General features: G+C 42.8%; 1 protein-coding gene across 5 annotated transcripts in view; it reads right to left on the minus strand.

Annotated features, from left to right (window-relative positions):
- The window catches only part of CSNK1G3 (casein kinase 1 gamma 3), a 101899-nt gene that overhangs the window by 66251 nt on the left and 17772 nt on the right, over positions 1 to 17876 (minus strand). For all 5 annotated transcript variants that reach the window (XM_018571149.1, XM_018571128.1, XM_018571142.1 and 2 more), the window contains exons 2-3: positions 17285 to 17325; positions 15531 to 15600 (exon numbers count right to left, since the gene is read on the minus strand). In XM_018571149.1, the coding sequence (XP_018426651.1) occupies positions 15531 to 15600; positions 17285 to 17325 (111 nt within the window). The remainder of the gene's footprint in view (positions 1 to 15530; positions 15601 to 17284; positions 17326 to 17876) is intronic.

Raw genomic sequence — 17876 nt, forward strand, 5'->3', positions numbered from 1 at the left:
GTGTGGGGGGTGCAGTGTATTAAATGTGTGCGGGGGGCTTAGAAGGGGGGGTGAAGTGTATTTTATTTGTGCAGGGGGGTGTATTAGTGTGGGGAGGGGGGCTTACATTTTTCTGTGTGTATATTAGGCTCCTATATTTCAGGTACGATTAGGGATTCCTGTGTCACAAACTTGCGTTTTCCTGCAGGAATACCTAATCTGCCATTTACATGCAGCAACTGTCACCCATTCAAATTAATTAGTGTGTGTGAGTGTGTAAGTGTGAGTGTGTGTTGAAGAAAAACAGGGTCTCTATTTGGCATACAATCATGTCCAAATATCAAATCAGAAGCCCTGCCGTTATGTAACTTCATATAAATCGGATCTAAAAATTGGTAGAATTTTGGCTTATATAGTATTTTCTAAAAAGACGTTACCATAACAACAGGATGCTTAAATACTAGTCTCCTACAGTTACAGAGCTCTTTACTGACAATACAAGTGAAAAAATAAATAAAAAAAAACCTGGACAGTCTCAGGCCTGGTTCACACCTGGGTGTTTTACAGCGCATTCCTACACGCTGTAAAACTTCCGTTTTACAGCGCATAGGAACACGCTGCAAAACGCCCTACGCCCAAAGTAGTACAGGAGCTTCTTTGGGGCGTTTTGCCACGCGTTTCCAAAGCGGTAACCCCGAGCCACACTCAGGAATACAGCGTACAGGTCTTACCTTGTCCGCGAGCATTGCATACAATATGAAATTAGGAATACAAACAGTAAGTTTGCAGCAGTATGAATATTACAATAAAATCTAGAAGTGGTATCCATTTAGGTTTTATGCAAGTATAGAGAAATTAGTTTCCATTCAGTCACCAGTTATCTCAAGGCAGTAGGCCAAAATAACAGGTTTCCATTAAGGAAGTACTAAAGGAAGGGCATTTTTCACCTTATGCATTCTCTGCATTAAGGTAGAAAATGCCCAGCACCTTTGTGTGCTATTTTAAATTAAGAGGCTCAGAGATACAGGTTCATACATTAGGTGCACATCATCATGCCTCATCAAGTAAGTAGTCGCATGAAATGGAAATGGTAAAATACTGGAGATAGTAAAGACAGTTGCACAGGAGATACTTTTACTTGGCGACAACAGTAATACATCTGACACACTAACACGATTCCATGTCAAGGAATCCCCAGCAACTATCCCATAACTGTGCCGGTCTTTTTGAACCTCTGTTTTAGAGTAGTGTTAACTGGCGAGAAGAAGGATATGTGCATGAGATAAGGTAGGAAATGGAAAGGGGAGGGAGAAGGATGGAGGCAGCAAAATTGTAGAAATGTCACCAGCACACCAGTCCTTTTAAGATAGCCAAAGCTTAAGTTTTTTGTCATATGACCAAACAAGCGCTTTCGGGACCACGCAGGGTCCCTTCATCAGGCTTTAGCATTGACGATGGAGGATGGAGGCAGGGCACAAGTTAGAGGGATAGAGGAAAGTAAAAGCGTAGGAGGGTATTGAAGGAAAACATGGAGATAAATCGGGGCAAGAGAAATTAGGAGGAAAGGGGTCCTGCAGTGGGACGGGGCAGGCATGTGGGTGCTCCTGCTTAATGTTTGAAGATGAATTGCTCCACAACGCCTGCATCTATAGAGATTAGTAAGCACTTGTTTTAAAGCTCATTAATGGCTTGCTATTAGTATGCAAATATTTAATTGTCCATATCCTGACATATAACATTTTATTAGTGGGGTTTTATGCGATCTGCTGAGGAGGTAAAGCTTGCCATTTGACTCGCTATAATGACACACATTCTGCTTGAAAGAAGTTAATTGGCTAAGATAGAATGGAAACCAATGTCTTCTATTATTACATTAGAAGCTACGGCTTTAAATACTAGATTATATTAGAGCTGCAACAGTTAATCGATTAAGTCGATTAAAATCGATGATTGAAAACGTTGGCAACGTTTTCGATCGTCGATTCGTCGGCTATCGATTGCTTAGCCTGTTCGGGGCTCCGCACGCGGCCTGAGTCGCACGTTGCTCCCGACGTGTCCACCGCACAGGCCGCCGATTATTGCAATCATCACTGAAGCTTATTGCATCGGGCGTAGCACAGTTACTGCATAAAATGCAGTAAAGTGAAGCACAAGAAAACCTGCTAGAGCTTTGAAAAGAATAACATTTGGTTTTTCTAAGTAAAGCAAAGATGAGCAAAAAAAAAAAAAAAAAAACCCATTCAACAGACATGCATGCCAATCAAGCAGCTATATTTATTCACCACCAGATACAAGCAAGCACCCACTGAAATGTTCCACAACATATGCTTCTATTAAAATCAAGGACACTCCTGAAGCACTGAAGCAGATATTAAACTGTAGAACTATAAAAGACCGAGCAGCACATCCAATGTAAGACTTTTAAAAGCAAAAAGAAATGCCTTAAAGTTTCAGATGACTCGGTCGTTGACTTTGCCAAATATCTAGTGGAATTTGCTAAATGAATTGTATTAAATAAAAGCAGACTCTCTGGAATAAACAGGAAAAGACTTGAGTAAAGCTAGATCTAACAGAACCATCAGATACAACCATCAATACATAGACCACTAGTTATTCTCAACACATGAAGTCTCAACTGCTGTTTACAGCAACTATGGACAGGGGAAAAAACCTACATTCCTACTGATTAATAATGGCTCACACAATTGAGACGTTTTTAGGGAATGTACGAACACGTGTTTTTCTCTCTTTTCAAGCAAAGAATGCCAGCCTTGAGTTTTCGTAATCTACATAAGCATATACATTTATTATTATGTTTATTTATATAGTGCCGACAATTTACGCAGCGCTTTTGCATGTCTTTGGAGTGTGGGAGGAAACCCACGCAAGCACTGGGAGAACATGCAAAATCCTTGCAGATAGTGGCCTGACCGAGATTCAAACCAGGGACCCCCCGTGCTGTAAGAAGCGCTAACTGCTACGCCACTGTGCTGCCCATGCCAGTCACTTTGGAAGTCTGCATAAATAAAAAAAAAACAATACCCGACTTGTCACAATATATAGCAATAGTATAATAAAGAACTCTAACTTTCAGAATTTAAAAGAAATTCTTGAGCTATAGACAGGTGACTATCTAGGTTGAGAATAGGTCATCAGTTTCCTGAAAGCAGGAGGAAGAATTTTCCTAGTCTCCTATACCCCGGTGATCGGACTGCAACACCGTAAATTTGTAGCAAGTCACAAGGTGAAATACTACAGCTGGGACTCCTCTTTCTGACGACATTTGTGAACACCCCCAAAAGCTGCACAGGCACCACTATTTACACAATCATCCATGCACTATTTTTTGCAATCGCACCGCACTGAAAAGCAGGGCATTGCCGTACCACACTTTTCCTGGGGCAGGCAATCACACTGTGGGCGGGAGGCATGTCTGCAGTGCCACTGAAATGAATGGCACCACCACATCCCCTCCCGCCACAGAACGCAGAGAGGGTTTGATTAAAAGGATTTTCACTCATCCTTATAGTTGGAGCCGACCTGTGACAAAGAAGCTGTCACAGGTCGGCTCTATTGATCGGGAAGAGAGCAGAAACATGCACCGATCCGCTCACTTCCTGATCGTTTCCCTGCAGTGAGTGGTTACCGTCAGTCACCGCTCCTTGCAGGGATTCCCCCCCCCTCCCTCTCCGAGCCACCAGCGCTGACTGGAGGAACGGGCGGGGGAGGTGCAGGCTCAGCCTCTAGATAGCCCGCTGTCAATCACGCAGCTGGGTGGATCGCGACGGTATTGTCGGAATCCATCCCCGGCGATCTACCGTGTTTCCCCGAAAGTAAGACCTAGCGCTATCTTCAGTGATTTCTGTAATATAAGACCTACCCCGAAAATAAGACCTAGTTCGGTGGTAGGTCTTTTATTACAGAAATCCCTGAAGATAGCGCTAGGTCTTATTTTCGGGGTAGCTACACATAAAACTGAATTTTAAATGTAAAGACCGGCCACAGCTCCCGCCCACATGCCAGCCGGCCGCAGCTCCCGCCCACACGCCGGCCGCAGTTCCCACCCCGCCCACACTCCCGCCGGCCGCCCGATGGAACCGGCATAACATCACACCGGGACCGGCAACAGCACGCCGCCTTCTGGGACGTCCAGTCCTCCCCCAGCCAGGTAAGACATCCCCCGAAAATAAGACCTAGTGTCTTCTTTCATGCAAAAAAGAAAATAAGACACGGTCTTATTTTCGGGGAAACACGGTAGGTATATAGTATATACACGGTAGGTATATATATATATCCTCCCGTGACCCTTGAGAGAACTAAGGGATACAAAGGTTACACCATAGTTCTCTTTTAAGCGGTCCAGTGCATTCATGTCACAGAACAGTGAGATGAACCTGCTGGATGGTGTGAACGGGCCCTAACTTTAGGGTCCATTACACCATATGTGTTGAGGAATGCATCCCCAATGCATAGCAATCAAGAAGCAATGAAATTCAATGAAGCCAGTTTACACCAGCTGGTTCCATTGCTTTTAGCAGAGCTGAAAAAATGTACAGCATGTGCAAACACATGACATGTCATGTCAGGTTATAACCCAGAAAATGAAAAAAAGAATGCAATATCCGGTGTAAACTCTTCGCAACACATGTGCGTTGTGGTCTGTACAGACCCTTAATATTAAATGTAAAGTTGATTGTACACAGAGTGTATGGTCAGACTGTAACATGTAAGTGACCCCAAGATTCTTGTGGCAGCAACTGCAGGCAAATCTTCTAACATCCTACACCACAATAAGTGGAAATAAACATATCAAGATCCTATAGATGTCATCAAAGCAAGGTTTGAGCAATTCACAAAAAACTTAGAAAAGGCGTAGTCCAGCTCTACACAACAAAAGTAAGAAGCCAGCTGCAAGTGTTTAGGAGCACTGGTACAACCTGTCCCTTTTGCAAAGAGTTGCTAAAGGTGGGGACAGTCAGTGTGTCACAGAGGTACGTTCTATGTCTAATGAAGATTCTTACACTCTTCAGGAGGACCTATAAGCACATGTTTTTCTGCAATAGTGGTAATCCAGCGTAAACCAGGTGAACTATTCCGAGGCGTTGGTTGCAAGGTCTCTATAGAGGTTCCTATAACATCAAGAGACTGCTTAGGCAAAGTGAAACACTAGATCGCTCATCATGCCAGTTCCTATGGCACAGACTTTGTAACTTTCCTAAGTTACCTCTCTGAGCACTGATCCAATACAATATGTCCCTAACTACAAAAGTAGTTGTCACCATTTCACAAACTTATTAATTATGACAATGACATGCAGAGTGAAAATTGATAAGTGTGGGTTTATTTACAACGATAAATCCGCTTTATATAAGCCTTGCCTTCTTTCGCTCTCCACTGCTGTAAAAACAGAACCAAAAGCTGTCATCTTATTAACTTGCCAGCTAGTACACAAAAACCACGTGTGATGTAATGTGAGTAATCAAGCCAAGTGTCTTTCATCACATCCCAGACCTAGAATGCTTGACATGGCCACCCCACACGTAGCAAAATCTGCAGTTCAGAACATTGTTTTCTACGATGTTAAGAATGCAACAGGCTAAAGCAGAGTCATGAAGCCACTTCCTGTATAACGACCAAAGTGTAGTAAACCTACAAGGCGCATAGCCAGGAATCAAGAGAAAGACACCGACGTCTGCACTCACTCGCAGTATATACAGTGCTCGCTCAGTTCCTGGTTAAGGCTTCCCCCCTGTAATTCTGCAGTGTAAAAACAAGTTAAAACAGTGTACTAGCTTTAATATTTTCACTTGAATTCATGCCTGAAAGTATAGCTCTCACTATACATCCGCTGCTGTGACAGGAGACCTAGGGCACCCCATGCACTAAGCCGTAGTGGCATATGTCTGCCCCTCCTCTCCTCTTGTCCATTCACAGAATGCTTTGATTTTAATCTAAGACGCTGAAGACTGAGGAAGTCAACTGACAATTTTCAACACCTGAAATGTGCACAGCGGTCAGAGCAGGAATGTTCTTCCTAGGCTTGAATTAGGTTCACATCTCTTTGAGCAGCGGGACTTCTAGTGCCCCTGAACCTCATGCAAAATCAAATGGTAGGCCAGCTCCTGGACCACAGGGCCCCAGCATGGGAGTGGGGAGACTGGAGCTTGCCCAGGGAATGAAACGCTGATCAGGGTAGTATCCAAGGTTAGGCCCAAATATTCCAGGCAATGTGTTGGATACAGAGCTGACTTCTGCAGGTTGTGGATCCTTCCAAATTTGCACAGGGTGTGCACCATCCGATCGACATTGGCAGACAGAACCTCAGCCAACTGTTCCCACAACAGGATGATGTACAGATACCCCACAATGGAAGTGCCCTGATAGTGGAGTAGAGTATGAACAAGAGCAAGTACCTTGGTGAAGACCCAAGGTTCAATGAACAAGCCAAAGGGAAAGGCAACAAGTTAGTAGGGATGTGCACCCACAGCAAAAACTTAGATACGGTTGTGCTGGAAAGATGGGAATGTGTAAATAGGCATCTTTTATGGTCACAGACGACAGAAAATCTCCCAAGTGAAGGGAGGCAATGACTGACCATGCAAAATCCATACTAAATTTCTGAACACGAAGGAACTTTTTGAGGACATGGAGATCTAGTATGGGATGAATGCTCCCTTTTGCTTTTTGGACTCTGATAAGTTTGAGTAGAAACCATGGAACCTTTCCTGTTCTGGAACAAAGATTATTTCACACTGAGCAAGGAGCTGTTCATGGGCAGTGTGAAGCATGGTGAAGGCAGAGACCGAAACTTTAGTTTGTAGCCCTTGGAGAGGACTTTCTGGACCCAAGAATCTGAGACATCCTGAATACACATGCTGCAAAGGCCGACAGATGTCTCCCCACTTTGAGCTCCCCACTCCCCACAAGAGCCCCTGCCAATTGTGAGAAAGGCTTATTGCCGGTCTGTGAAGGTTTTGAGGACAGTGGAGGAACTGCATTCTGGGCTTGGACTTAGAACCAGAGGGCTGAGAGAAACAAAAGCAACTCTTTTTGGTCACTGGAGTTGAAAGCTCAATAGCTGGAACTCTTACCTTCCTCTACTGCGGTAAAAGGGTACTCTTGCCTACAGTGATTTCCTTGATATAAGTAACCAAGGACTTGCAAAGAAGGCGATGCCACCATCAAAGGGCATCTGGAAGAGACACAGACTAAAGACTTTACTGGGAGTTGACAGTTTTAAACAAAAGGCTGAGGACTGCAAAACCGGCAGTCCCAATGAGATTTTGCTTGCATAAAAAGGTAATGAAGCCATAATGGAAGGCAGTCAATTAGCTTCCAGGTCAGAAACAGATTCTCTACAGTAAAGTGAACAACCAGAATTTGAATCAGGAGGTGCGGGCATGCCACTATTAAAAGCATCACCAAAGAGACACGTTCTCTGAAAGAACAAGTCAATAAGACGTTGTTTAAAAGGAATTATCTACGCAGCCATAGTGCCCTTCGCATGTGAACAAATATAACTGCCATGCATGTCACCAACGTAAAAGGCTTTTAAGAAGCCAGCAGTGTGCTAGCAAAGTACGTCATACATTAGCATAAGTAGCTGTAAAACTCTAGGATCAAGATTCAAGGAAGAGGGGTCCCTCTTAAGGATGTGATCCAATTAGTTATGGTTTCACCAATGAGTGTTGCCGCCAAAAGGAGGCAGCAGCACCAATCTTTTCCTCCAGAAGGCAGGAAAGAAGGAGATGTGCACAGCGCTATAATGCTACAGTTCAGGGAAAAGATTTAAAAGAGAGCAAAATGGCTGCGCTAAAGCCTTTTTCTGTGTCACGATGCTGCCCACAGAAGAAGCCAAAGGACAGGGTCATCCTCAAGGGGGAGCAACGGTGCCATGCATGGATACTGTACAGTATGAATTTGATTTTAAAAAAAACCACAACAGTTTCCAGGAGTGTGTAAACCTTAACAGGCATCTAGCGAAAGAGAGATCAGAACATTGGGCACAGAGAAGCTGTAGCATGATTCTGAGCAAAGGAAAAGGGTTCTGCCACCAAGGCATAGTACAATGACTGGGAAACACCATGGCAGAATTTAATGTCTATGCAAGTAATCAATGAAGAATATGTACATTGAGGCAATGCCTCTGCTCCTGAACATAGAAGTACTCGAATGGCCAAAAGATCAAGACCATACTGAGAGAATGCCTTTGCTCCCCATAATGCACCGGGTCAATGCAGAGAGCAGTCTACATAGGTCACATATCTAGATGGCTTTGATCTGGAGGTAAATTAAAAACAGGAAAATTCCAGAGACTGGGTATAATGATGACCGCTGAACCCAATACTGAAAGCGCTCCAATTGCATATGGATTGAGCAGAACGTAGGGAGCAGCATACAGAGTGAACATACGAAGTTGCCTTTGTTATTTCCTGAGGAAAATAAGACTGACTATGCATAGGCAATACTTCTTGCTCATATTAATGAAAGCGTTCATAAACTAAAGGATTTCGCATAATGTGGAGTGCACCGTTCGAAAGTAACATACTAGAAAGCCAATTTTCCTCAAGTAAAAAGAAAAATAGCAGAAACTTGGAATACAACAAAGATTGAACTACTGCTCTGTCATTGGTAGTGCTCCACAACTAACTGACCAGTACTCACAGGTCTGAAAAGTGCTAACAGTGCAAATATCACATGCCAAAGTACCTGCATCACAGTAAAACTAAGGAATGGGTGACAACCACTTTTGCAATTGTATAGCACTCTATGCTTAACCGATACAGCACAAACGGAAAATGTCCGACATGCAATGCTTATGGCAGAAATAACTGTTAACAAGGTTTTTGCATTACAGTCCAGAGAGTAGCCTAATACTCAGGCCTGGAAAGCGCCATGTGTGGGCCGGGTTCACACCTAGGCGTATTGAATATGCGCGTTTGTCGCGCGTTTTTACCGCGATTCGCGGTAAAAAAACCACGCGACAAACGCCCGTTTTCGAGGGCTACTTGGCTGTATCCCAATGGAAACGCGAGACCAAAACGCCCCAAAGAAGTACATGTACTTCTTTGGGCGTAGGCCGTTTTGTATCGCGTTCGGGCGGGCGGAAATACGACAAGGTGTGAACCAGACCCATTGAATACAATGGGATTTAGATGTTTGACCGTTTTGTAGAGCGTTAGTCGAGCGTTGAACGCGCTACAAAGCGTTCAGGTGTGAACCAGGCCTAAGAGTTAGTGCTCAATAACTTACTTGAGGCATTCTTACACAGGGATGTAACGGACTGGGTTATACACAAGGTTATACTACTGCTCTGAAAACTGCAACTAATTGACATTGGGCTAAGTCCAGAAAGCACCACAAGCAGAGCCCAGTGTCGGAAGGTCACATTCCAGTAACTCTTTGCACCTCTTGGGCATTATTCCTAAGGAAGTCTTCAGGGTCTTTAACATGCTGGAAAACAGAGTCATGGCCCTGGACCTGTTAAGCACTCTGCAGCTAACAAACCAGTACATTGGGTGTCTTGGAATCGCCACAAGCAGAGCCCAGTGCTTGAAGGTCACATACCAGGCAACCCCTGCCAACTTCAGTCTCATGAGGTCATGATACCGCCTCCAAGGCAGCCCAGAAGATCAGCTAATTTAGATGGCTGCTGTGCAGAGACAAGTCTTGAATGACGTGAAAGAAAATTTCCACAAAGTACCAAGAATGTTAATAGAAGATAAAAATATATAGTTTTACCTCAATAGAGCTGGGGAGAAAGCTCCTAGATCATTGAACACAGTAGCATAAAACGTAGGCCCGTTGGTGAGGGGTGGGTTATGGTGGGCAATGTCAACCTTCTAAAGGTAGCTGCATGACCCACATGTCTCTGTGTATCTTTGTTCCTCAGGAGACAATGAAACTGAAATACCAGTTGGGTGGACTGACCCTTTAACTGCTAGTATAGCTCTGTGTGCCCATATTAGACAAAAGAAAATCAAGTATGCCAGAGACTTCGTTCTACAGAAGCAGAAGACATCAAGTCTTCTCTTCAATGAAGATCAACTTATAGCACTGTGTGAGCAAAACAGAAACCATTACCGCAGTGTGAAATCACAGGATTTTAGAATACATTACACTTAAAGAACAAAGTGTGCTGGTGGTATATTTCCGTTGTGTATGCTGTGATACCAATCCTTGGCTGCTACAGTAACCTATCAAACAAGGTTGGACCCAGGAAGATGTTCAGTAGGAACAAAATAACTTAAAGGAGAACTATGACATGAGTGATTTCCACTCACCTCATAGTTCTAAGCCGACCTGTGACAATGAGACTGCCTCTAGATAGGCAGAGCCAGCTGTCACTCACGCAGCTGGGCGGATCCCGTCATCTAAGTCGGGATCGGCTCCAGGTGCGGCGTCTCAGTATACCGCGAGCTGTAGCTCGCGGTATACTGAGCTTAGGGTAATGGGAGGACGCTAGTTTGTGTCCTCCCGTTACCCCAAGGAGAACTATGGGGAAAAACACTGACCCCCATAGTTCTCCTTTAATCAACACGCACGTCTTTTGCAGGACTTTTGCTACACTAAATTGAGCACAAATTTAGTGTTGCATTAATAACAAGGAGTGGATATCACTATTTGCTCTCCATTGTACTCAGCAGTAATACTCAATACCACAACCAAAATTTTGCAGCCAATTAATTAAATGCAGGCCATTGTATTAAGCATGCCAAACTTCTTGGAGTTGTCTGGAGCACTCTGACTGGAAGAGAGCTGGCCATGTGACTGATGGGACACATAAAACAGACTCTTCCCAGAATATTTTTGATCTCCCATTCCTTCTTAATGCACTTTGCCAGCTCTGGACTCCCAAAGACAGCAGAGCGCAATTCACATTTGTATGGTATATTGCTGTTCTTCACAAATGTGCAGAGCTTTTTTCTTAACAGCCATACCACTGCCCTTTAAACGCACCCTGAGGAGCACTTAGAACAGAGAACGGGCATATTTTCACTCTATATTAGGTCTGAGAATGTGCCCTGGTCATGATTTGCAGCAAATGATGCTTGAAAGACTAGAAGACACCGTCCCAAAAAACATGTTACCCTTGCAGTTATGGGCACACAGACCAACTCACAGCACTTCAGTGAAACATGGCAATCCCTATACTACCTAGAGTTCGTAAAAGGAAATTTGAATCATCATCTTCAATATTTTCTCATAGCTGAAGCCGGCTAGCTGAAAGAGACACCCACAAACAGGCAGGGGGGGAAATCAGGGATGTGGGGACCAGCTGCAAGAGTTAAAAGCCAATTTTTAACAAGAAGAAGGTTAAAACAATGTAAGTGTGGACCTAATTATCTTAAAAAAACAAACAAAACACAGCAAAGGTTTAAAAAGGAGAACAATGGGGTTAGGGCTTTTCCCCATAGTTCTCCTTAGGGTAACGGGAGGACACAAAATAGCGTCCTCCCGTCATCCTAAGCTCAGTATACCGCGAGCTGTAGCTCCCGGTATACTGAGACGCCACAGCTGAATCGGATCCCGACAATTATGTCTGGATCCGCCCAGCTGCGTGAGTGACTGCTGGCTCTGCCTATCTAGAGGCAGAGTCAGCTGTACCCGCCCCCTCACCCGTCCGTTTTGCCAGTCAGAGCTGGAGGATTGGAGCGGGGAATCCAGTCCCTCCCCTGTCACGGCAGAGAGCCGTGACAGGATCGAGAAGTGAGCGAACGCCGTTATGTGTTCGCTCACTTCCCGATCTACTGAGCCGACCTGTGACAGTTTCATTGTCACAGGTCGGCTCAGATTGTGAGGATGAGTGAAAAGCACTCACCTCATAGTTCTCCTTTAATATCACTTTAACCTACATTAGGTCTCACTCCTTAGGGTAACGGGAGGACACAAAATAGCGTCCTCCCGTCATCCTAAGCTCAGTATACCGCGAGCTGTAGCTCCCGGTATACTGAGACGCCACAGCTGAATCGGATCCCGACAATTATGTCTGGATCCGCCCAGCTGCGTGAGTGACTGCTGGCTCTGCCTATCTAGAGGCAGAGTCAGCTGTACCCGCCCCCTCACCCGTCCGTTTTGCCAGTCAGAGCTGGAGGATTGGAGCGGGGAATCCAGTCCCTCCCCTGTCACGGCAGAGAGCCGTGACAGGATCGAGAAGTGAGCGAACGCCGTTATGTGTTCGCTCACTTCCCGATCTACTGAGCCGACCTGTGACAGTTTCATTGTCACAGGTCGGCTCAGATTGTGAGGATGAGTGAAAAGCACTCACCTCATAGTTCTCCTTTAATATCACTTTAACCTACATTAGGTCTCTTGGGGGTAGGATTTTTAATCATGGCATGTATGAGGTACATGTTTTAACAATGTCATTTGCTTATACTATCTCATGTAATCAAATAAAGGGTGATTTTTACCCACTTTGCCGGGTACAGATTTGGCCATTTGTCTCAAACAGAAATCAATAAGAAATTTAAAGAAACCCAATAGCAAATTCAGCAAGTATTAACATTAAGTGCTTACCTAAGTAGTACTATATTATCAATACATTTCTCACTACAATTTTACAACATATCCAAAAGTATAAACTACAAGAAGTATGCATTCAGATTTGCTTTGAAGCACATATAATACATCCTGTCTTCAGCAGAGCTTCCTGTAAATCTATTTTTAGAGCTATTGGTTTTCTGTCATCAAATAGGAAAGTGATTTTGATAATGTAACAGATGTTGCAATTGGTAATACCATTTGAAAAACAATGGAACATTTTCAAAATGCAAAAAAAAGCTTTCTGCAGATCACAGAATATACTTCAAGGCAATAGTTGTGTACAGAACTAGCGAGTGCCAGGGATTCTGACATATTTTGTAAGGTACATGCCTAGCTGGTATTTGCACTGGATAGACATGAAAAAGAGAAGGCCACCCAGGAACAATTTAAGCTGTCCTTCACTATAATTCTGCAAGGCAGCAAACAAGGAATTTCTACAACAAGTCAAAAAACATTAAATCAAAACATCTGCTCATCCAAGCCACTAACGAAGGTCAGTTCCCAACCAACTTGGAAACTCGCGTTTGTCGTGCAGTTTACCGTGAATCTCGGCAAGCGCGCATATTCGATACGCCTAGGTGTGAACCCAGCCTAAGTGTTCTGTCAGCACTCAGCCTTTTCACTCAGCAGCAGGCTCTCTCAACAGAGAACATGAAAGAAAGAGACTAAAGCATCAGTCAGCTCCTTGCTCCATATTATACACCCACACAGAATATACATACAAGTACACACACAGCACTGTGTAGTAGCTCCTTGCGTTGTAACATAAGCTACTGTGAACCTTTTTTTTTTTTTTTTTTTTTTTTTATTGGCAGTGCACATTCTACTCAGGTTCTGCGCTGCAACCTCTACCTCCTGTTCTCCCCCCCAAAAAAAATGCAGCACGCCAGAAATGTTCCACAAAAGCACACCACAATCAAAGTTCTGGTATTATGGGGTACATTTTTGGCACAGATATTGCACCACGTGTGACAGAAAATTGTTGCAATTACAAATGTTTAGGCAGTCTCATGTTTATTTCTTTTGTTTGCATTGGTAAGACCCAAAAAAAAAGGAAGAAAAAAAAAAAGCCAAAACTGCATTTCACGCAAAACTCCAAAAATGGACTGGAGAAAATTATTGGCACCCTCAATTAATATTTGGTAGCACAGCCCTTGGAAAAAAATAGCTGAAATCAATATTTTTCTGTAACCATCAATTAGTTTTACACCTCTCTACAGGAATTTTGGACAACTCGTCTTTAGCCAACTGCTCCGGCTCTCTCAGATTGGAAGGGTTCCTTTTCCCAACTGTTTTTTTTTTTTAGAGCTCTCCACAGATACTCGGTACAAGTACACATACAGATACTTTTCCAGCTCCAGGACTAGACTAGAAAAAAAAATTCAAAAGTTAGGAGGCAGCTGTCATTTGTAAGAAACATACGGAGCTCCTCAGATTTTTCCATCTATGTTTTAATGTATGATTTTGTTTTTATAAATATATATATAAAAGGGATGCACCGATAATATTTTTCAAGTACAAGTACTGGTACGTGTCCAAGTACTGATACCTTTTTGTTTATTGTCATTGTTTCTAAAACAACGCAGGACTAATGATTTCAGGACAGTGATGGAGCGCCAGAGCTAGGTCCCAGCTGCAACCGCTGCAAGCCTGGTAGTTCTCATGAAAATGCCAAGTATCTGCACTTGTATCTGAACATCCCTAGTTGCAATCTCTGATCGATTGTTCTCTTTCATCCATGTTCAGGGAAATTAGCTACAGTGCCATGGGCTGTAAACTTCTTGACAAGGTTGCGCACAGTAGACAAAGGACCATTAAGACCTCTGGAGATGGACTTGTAACCTTGAGATTGTCCATGCTTTTCCACAAAAACTTGGAATGCAATGATTTCTTGCAATTTGGAGAAGATGCCAATCATTTTGTCCAGTCCAATTTTGGAGTTTTGCATGGAATGTGCCAGATTTTGCTTTTTTCTCTCCACTTTTTTGTGTCATACCAATACAAACAAAAGAAATAAACATGAATGCCGAAACATTTGTAATTGCAACAATTTTCTGCGCAAAGTGGTGCATTATCTGTCAGAAATGCAGGGGTGCCATGAGTGTGTGTGTAAATATAATGCACATATATATATATATATATTATACACACACACACCCCCGCAGGACATGACATTTACAAAGTTTCCTCCTCATTTTCCTAATTAGAACATCGGACTAGTCTCATTGTGGAATGAGAATAATTATGGCATGTTAACCACAAAAGTTTCAAACATGGCTACACATCAGTAAAGATGAAAAAGTTCAAAAGCTTAAAATCCACCCATCATTTTAAACAGAACCAGGGTCATCTTAACACATGCAATGCAAGCAAGGCTCAATTTTAAATTAGCCTGGGAACCCCCTTTAAGAAAGATAGATAATACAAAACCAAACCTGAATTGTTTCTCTGTAACAGAATATGAAAATTATATAACAAATGACGACAAATGCAACTCAGGACAACAAACGGTTCACAACATTTGCTACAAAACATTGAACATTATGTAATGCAGAGGATATAGTGTGCACAGCTTATACAATACATAGTGGAAGAAAATCCATCAATGTTTATTTCCCTTGTTGCTTGCTTATCTCTCTCCTACGGCTAAACAGCCAGCTAAACATTACTGGAAGACATATTGACTAAAATCAGTGCTGAAGATGTACAAACAGAAGTAATTCCATGTATCCACTCCAAAGAGGAACAAAACAGCAGTACACATGAAACACATACATCTATGTCCCAACTGGTCTCAGAGGGGCCTGAGGTGTATCCAGAGATGTATAGAGCATTGCAACTATGGATACCAAACACTTGGGGCTTCTCCAATCTTGGCATACACCGTGTAACACCACTATAGGAAGAGATCAGGGAAGACGCCACGTACAAAAAACACTAGCGTGTACAGCAAGAAAAGAATGCTAGGGTGCTACAATGCATGAATTTTGAAGTTGGAGACTTACCAACAGATCCTAATTGCTTGTAGAATCTATATTCCAAATGCAGCTGTGGTGCCCTGGATTTCATAGGTTCCTGGTACAGAATATAGAATGTTTACAAGTGTGAAATAAAAAGTAACCCACATGTACTGTACAATGCAGTAAAAATATGAAGAAACAGCCTAACAAGACCTCAAACAGTCATGGCACACACTAATAAAGCAGAAATGTAAGCTCATCAATATGTGCATAGCTTTAGCAGATAAAGAAAAAATGCTATTTGGGGACACACTGTTACATTTGCCAAAAAGATTCATCATCCTGGGAAAAAATAAATAATCGAAAAGGCTGTTGGCCCTCAAATCTGACCTGCTGACCTGACCAGCTTCTAACTTTTTCAGGACTGTGTATGTGGGGAATGCAACAAATACTATATTTTAAAACTGAACTCCAGGGAATATTAAAATATCAATTAAAAACACAGATAAAGCGGACCTTTACCCCCTTTTACTACAAATCACAGCAGCATGCAGCTCTGCATGCTAACTTATAATCATCCTACATTCATTAGTAAAACCAACTTGTTTTCCCATTTACTTAGAAATAGAGTTCATCTACCTCCTGGTCCAGTTCTGGCACAAATGATGTAAGCGCCAAAGCATTGCATCCTGGGAAGGTTACATCAGCAGATTCTTGCTGGGAAATCTCATCTGTAATCTCATGAGATCTCAGGGAAAAGCATTTTGCTCCCCTGAGATGATGTGCATGGTCACATGTCCCAGTCACATGTGCCAGAGTTCTAGGAAGTAAAGTGAGATCTAGTAATCTGCCCTTAGTAAACATGGCCACTCTCAGAAGACTGGGGAAAAGAGAAATAAGGTATGCAAAGAATACAAAGCCGGCAATTATCTAGAAGTATGTGTTTGTAGGTTGTCATTACTAAACATTTCTAAAAGGTGTGCTTGTTGTTATTTTAAAGATAAGGATAAAGGTCCGCTATAAGTATTCTTTTTTAAAAAGGCCATGTACTTTAACAGCCCTAAAGTACCCTGGACAGCAGAACTAAAGCTGGCCATACACCTATAGATCTGCAGATTTTCTATGGTCAGATGGAAAATGTGCAACAGATTCCTCCATCTACGCTAAACTGTGTGGATGGAGGAATCTCCCACTGGGCCAAGCTTCAGTATCTTGCTAGTCGGCCCCGCTGGCTCTCAAAATAGCTGCACAATCTGATTGGATGCAGCCATTGTTCAGGTATTTTGAGAGCCAGCGGGGCCGACCAGCAAGATACTGAAGCTTGGCCCAGTGGGGGATTCCTCCATCCACACAGTTTAGTGTAGATGGAGGAATCTGTTGCACTTTTTCCATCTGTTCCATGCACATATTCCAGCTATTCCAGCTAAGAGAAGGCAGAGGAATGATTTCAACAAAGCTCTTCTTCACTGCCTAACAAGCAGGCTGGGGGGAATGTATTCTTGGAAAAATAAGTTAAAGTGACACCAAACCTTAAAAATGTATTCAAGTACCTTAACTATAAACAAAAAATCTATCTTAAATATGCTTTAAAAGAACCTTAAGTTGCAGGACTTGGCTGTGCTGCCTGGCTGGGATGTCTGGATCACCAAACTGACTTCACAGAATTACAAAACATTTAGTAGGTAAAACAGCTCCCTGAAATGTATTTTGTGGTTTTCCTGGAGTTCAGCTTTAATGAAAGCTGGGAGGTATGCGATTAAACACTTTATAGCCCTAGGAACAGTAAAAATTGAACTTACCAGTTTAATTGCCACATATTCGTTTGTGTAGAGATTTTTCCCTTAAAGAAAAGAACAAAAACAAGAATGTTACGCCTTGCCAAGGCTGGATTTACAGCAACACACTGAGAAACAAGTGAGCAATGTGCCAGAATACAAAGTCCACATAAAACCATAATGGGGCCACAACACAAAGCCTCTTACTTAAGACACTTGTGAGACAATAAACGAAACACTCGGTTTTCTGTCAATTCTATTACATTTGGGAAACATATTAAACTTAGGGGTATCACATCACACGAGATCTATATCATTTTAGGCAACAAGGTCCCCCATAGGCTTGAGGCAAACAACATTCACGTCTCCTGGCCTAGAGATACACAGAACAGCATGAACACTGTTCTTTATCCAAGAATATTAGCTGTCCTCAATGAGCCTGCTATTACTGAACAACAAAGAGAGGCATGACAGCAAAAGTAGAGCATGCTGACCTTTCCTGATATGTATTTATTTCAGGTGCACCGAGGACAGAGGATGTCTTTTTTGTACAGTAAACGGAAATCTCTGCAGTCTTCTTTATACCAGCCTCGCTTTACACACACTTTAAATGGCG

The sequence above is a fragment of the Nanorana parkeri genome, unplaced genomic scaffold, assembly GCF_000935625.1.
Source record: "Nanorana parkeri isolate BGI_ZX_2015 unplaced genomic scaffold, ASM93562v1 scaffold40, whole genome shotgun sequence".
Taxonomy (NCBI): Eukaryota; Metazoa; Chordata; class Amphibia; order Anura; family Dicroglossidae; genus Nanorana; species Nanorana parkeri.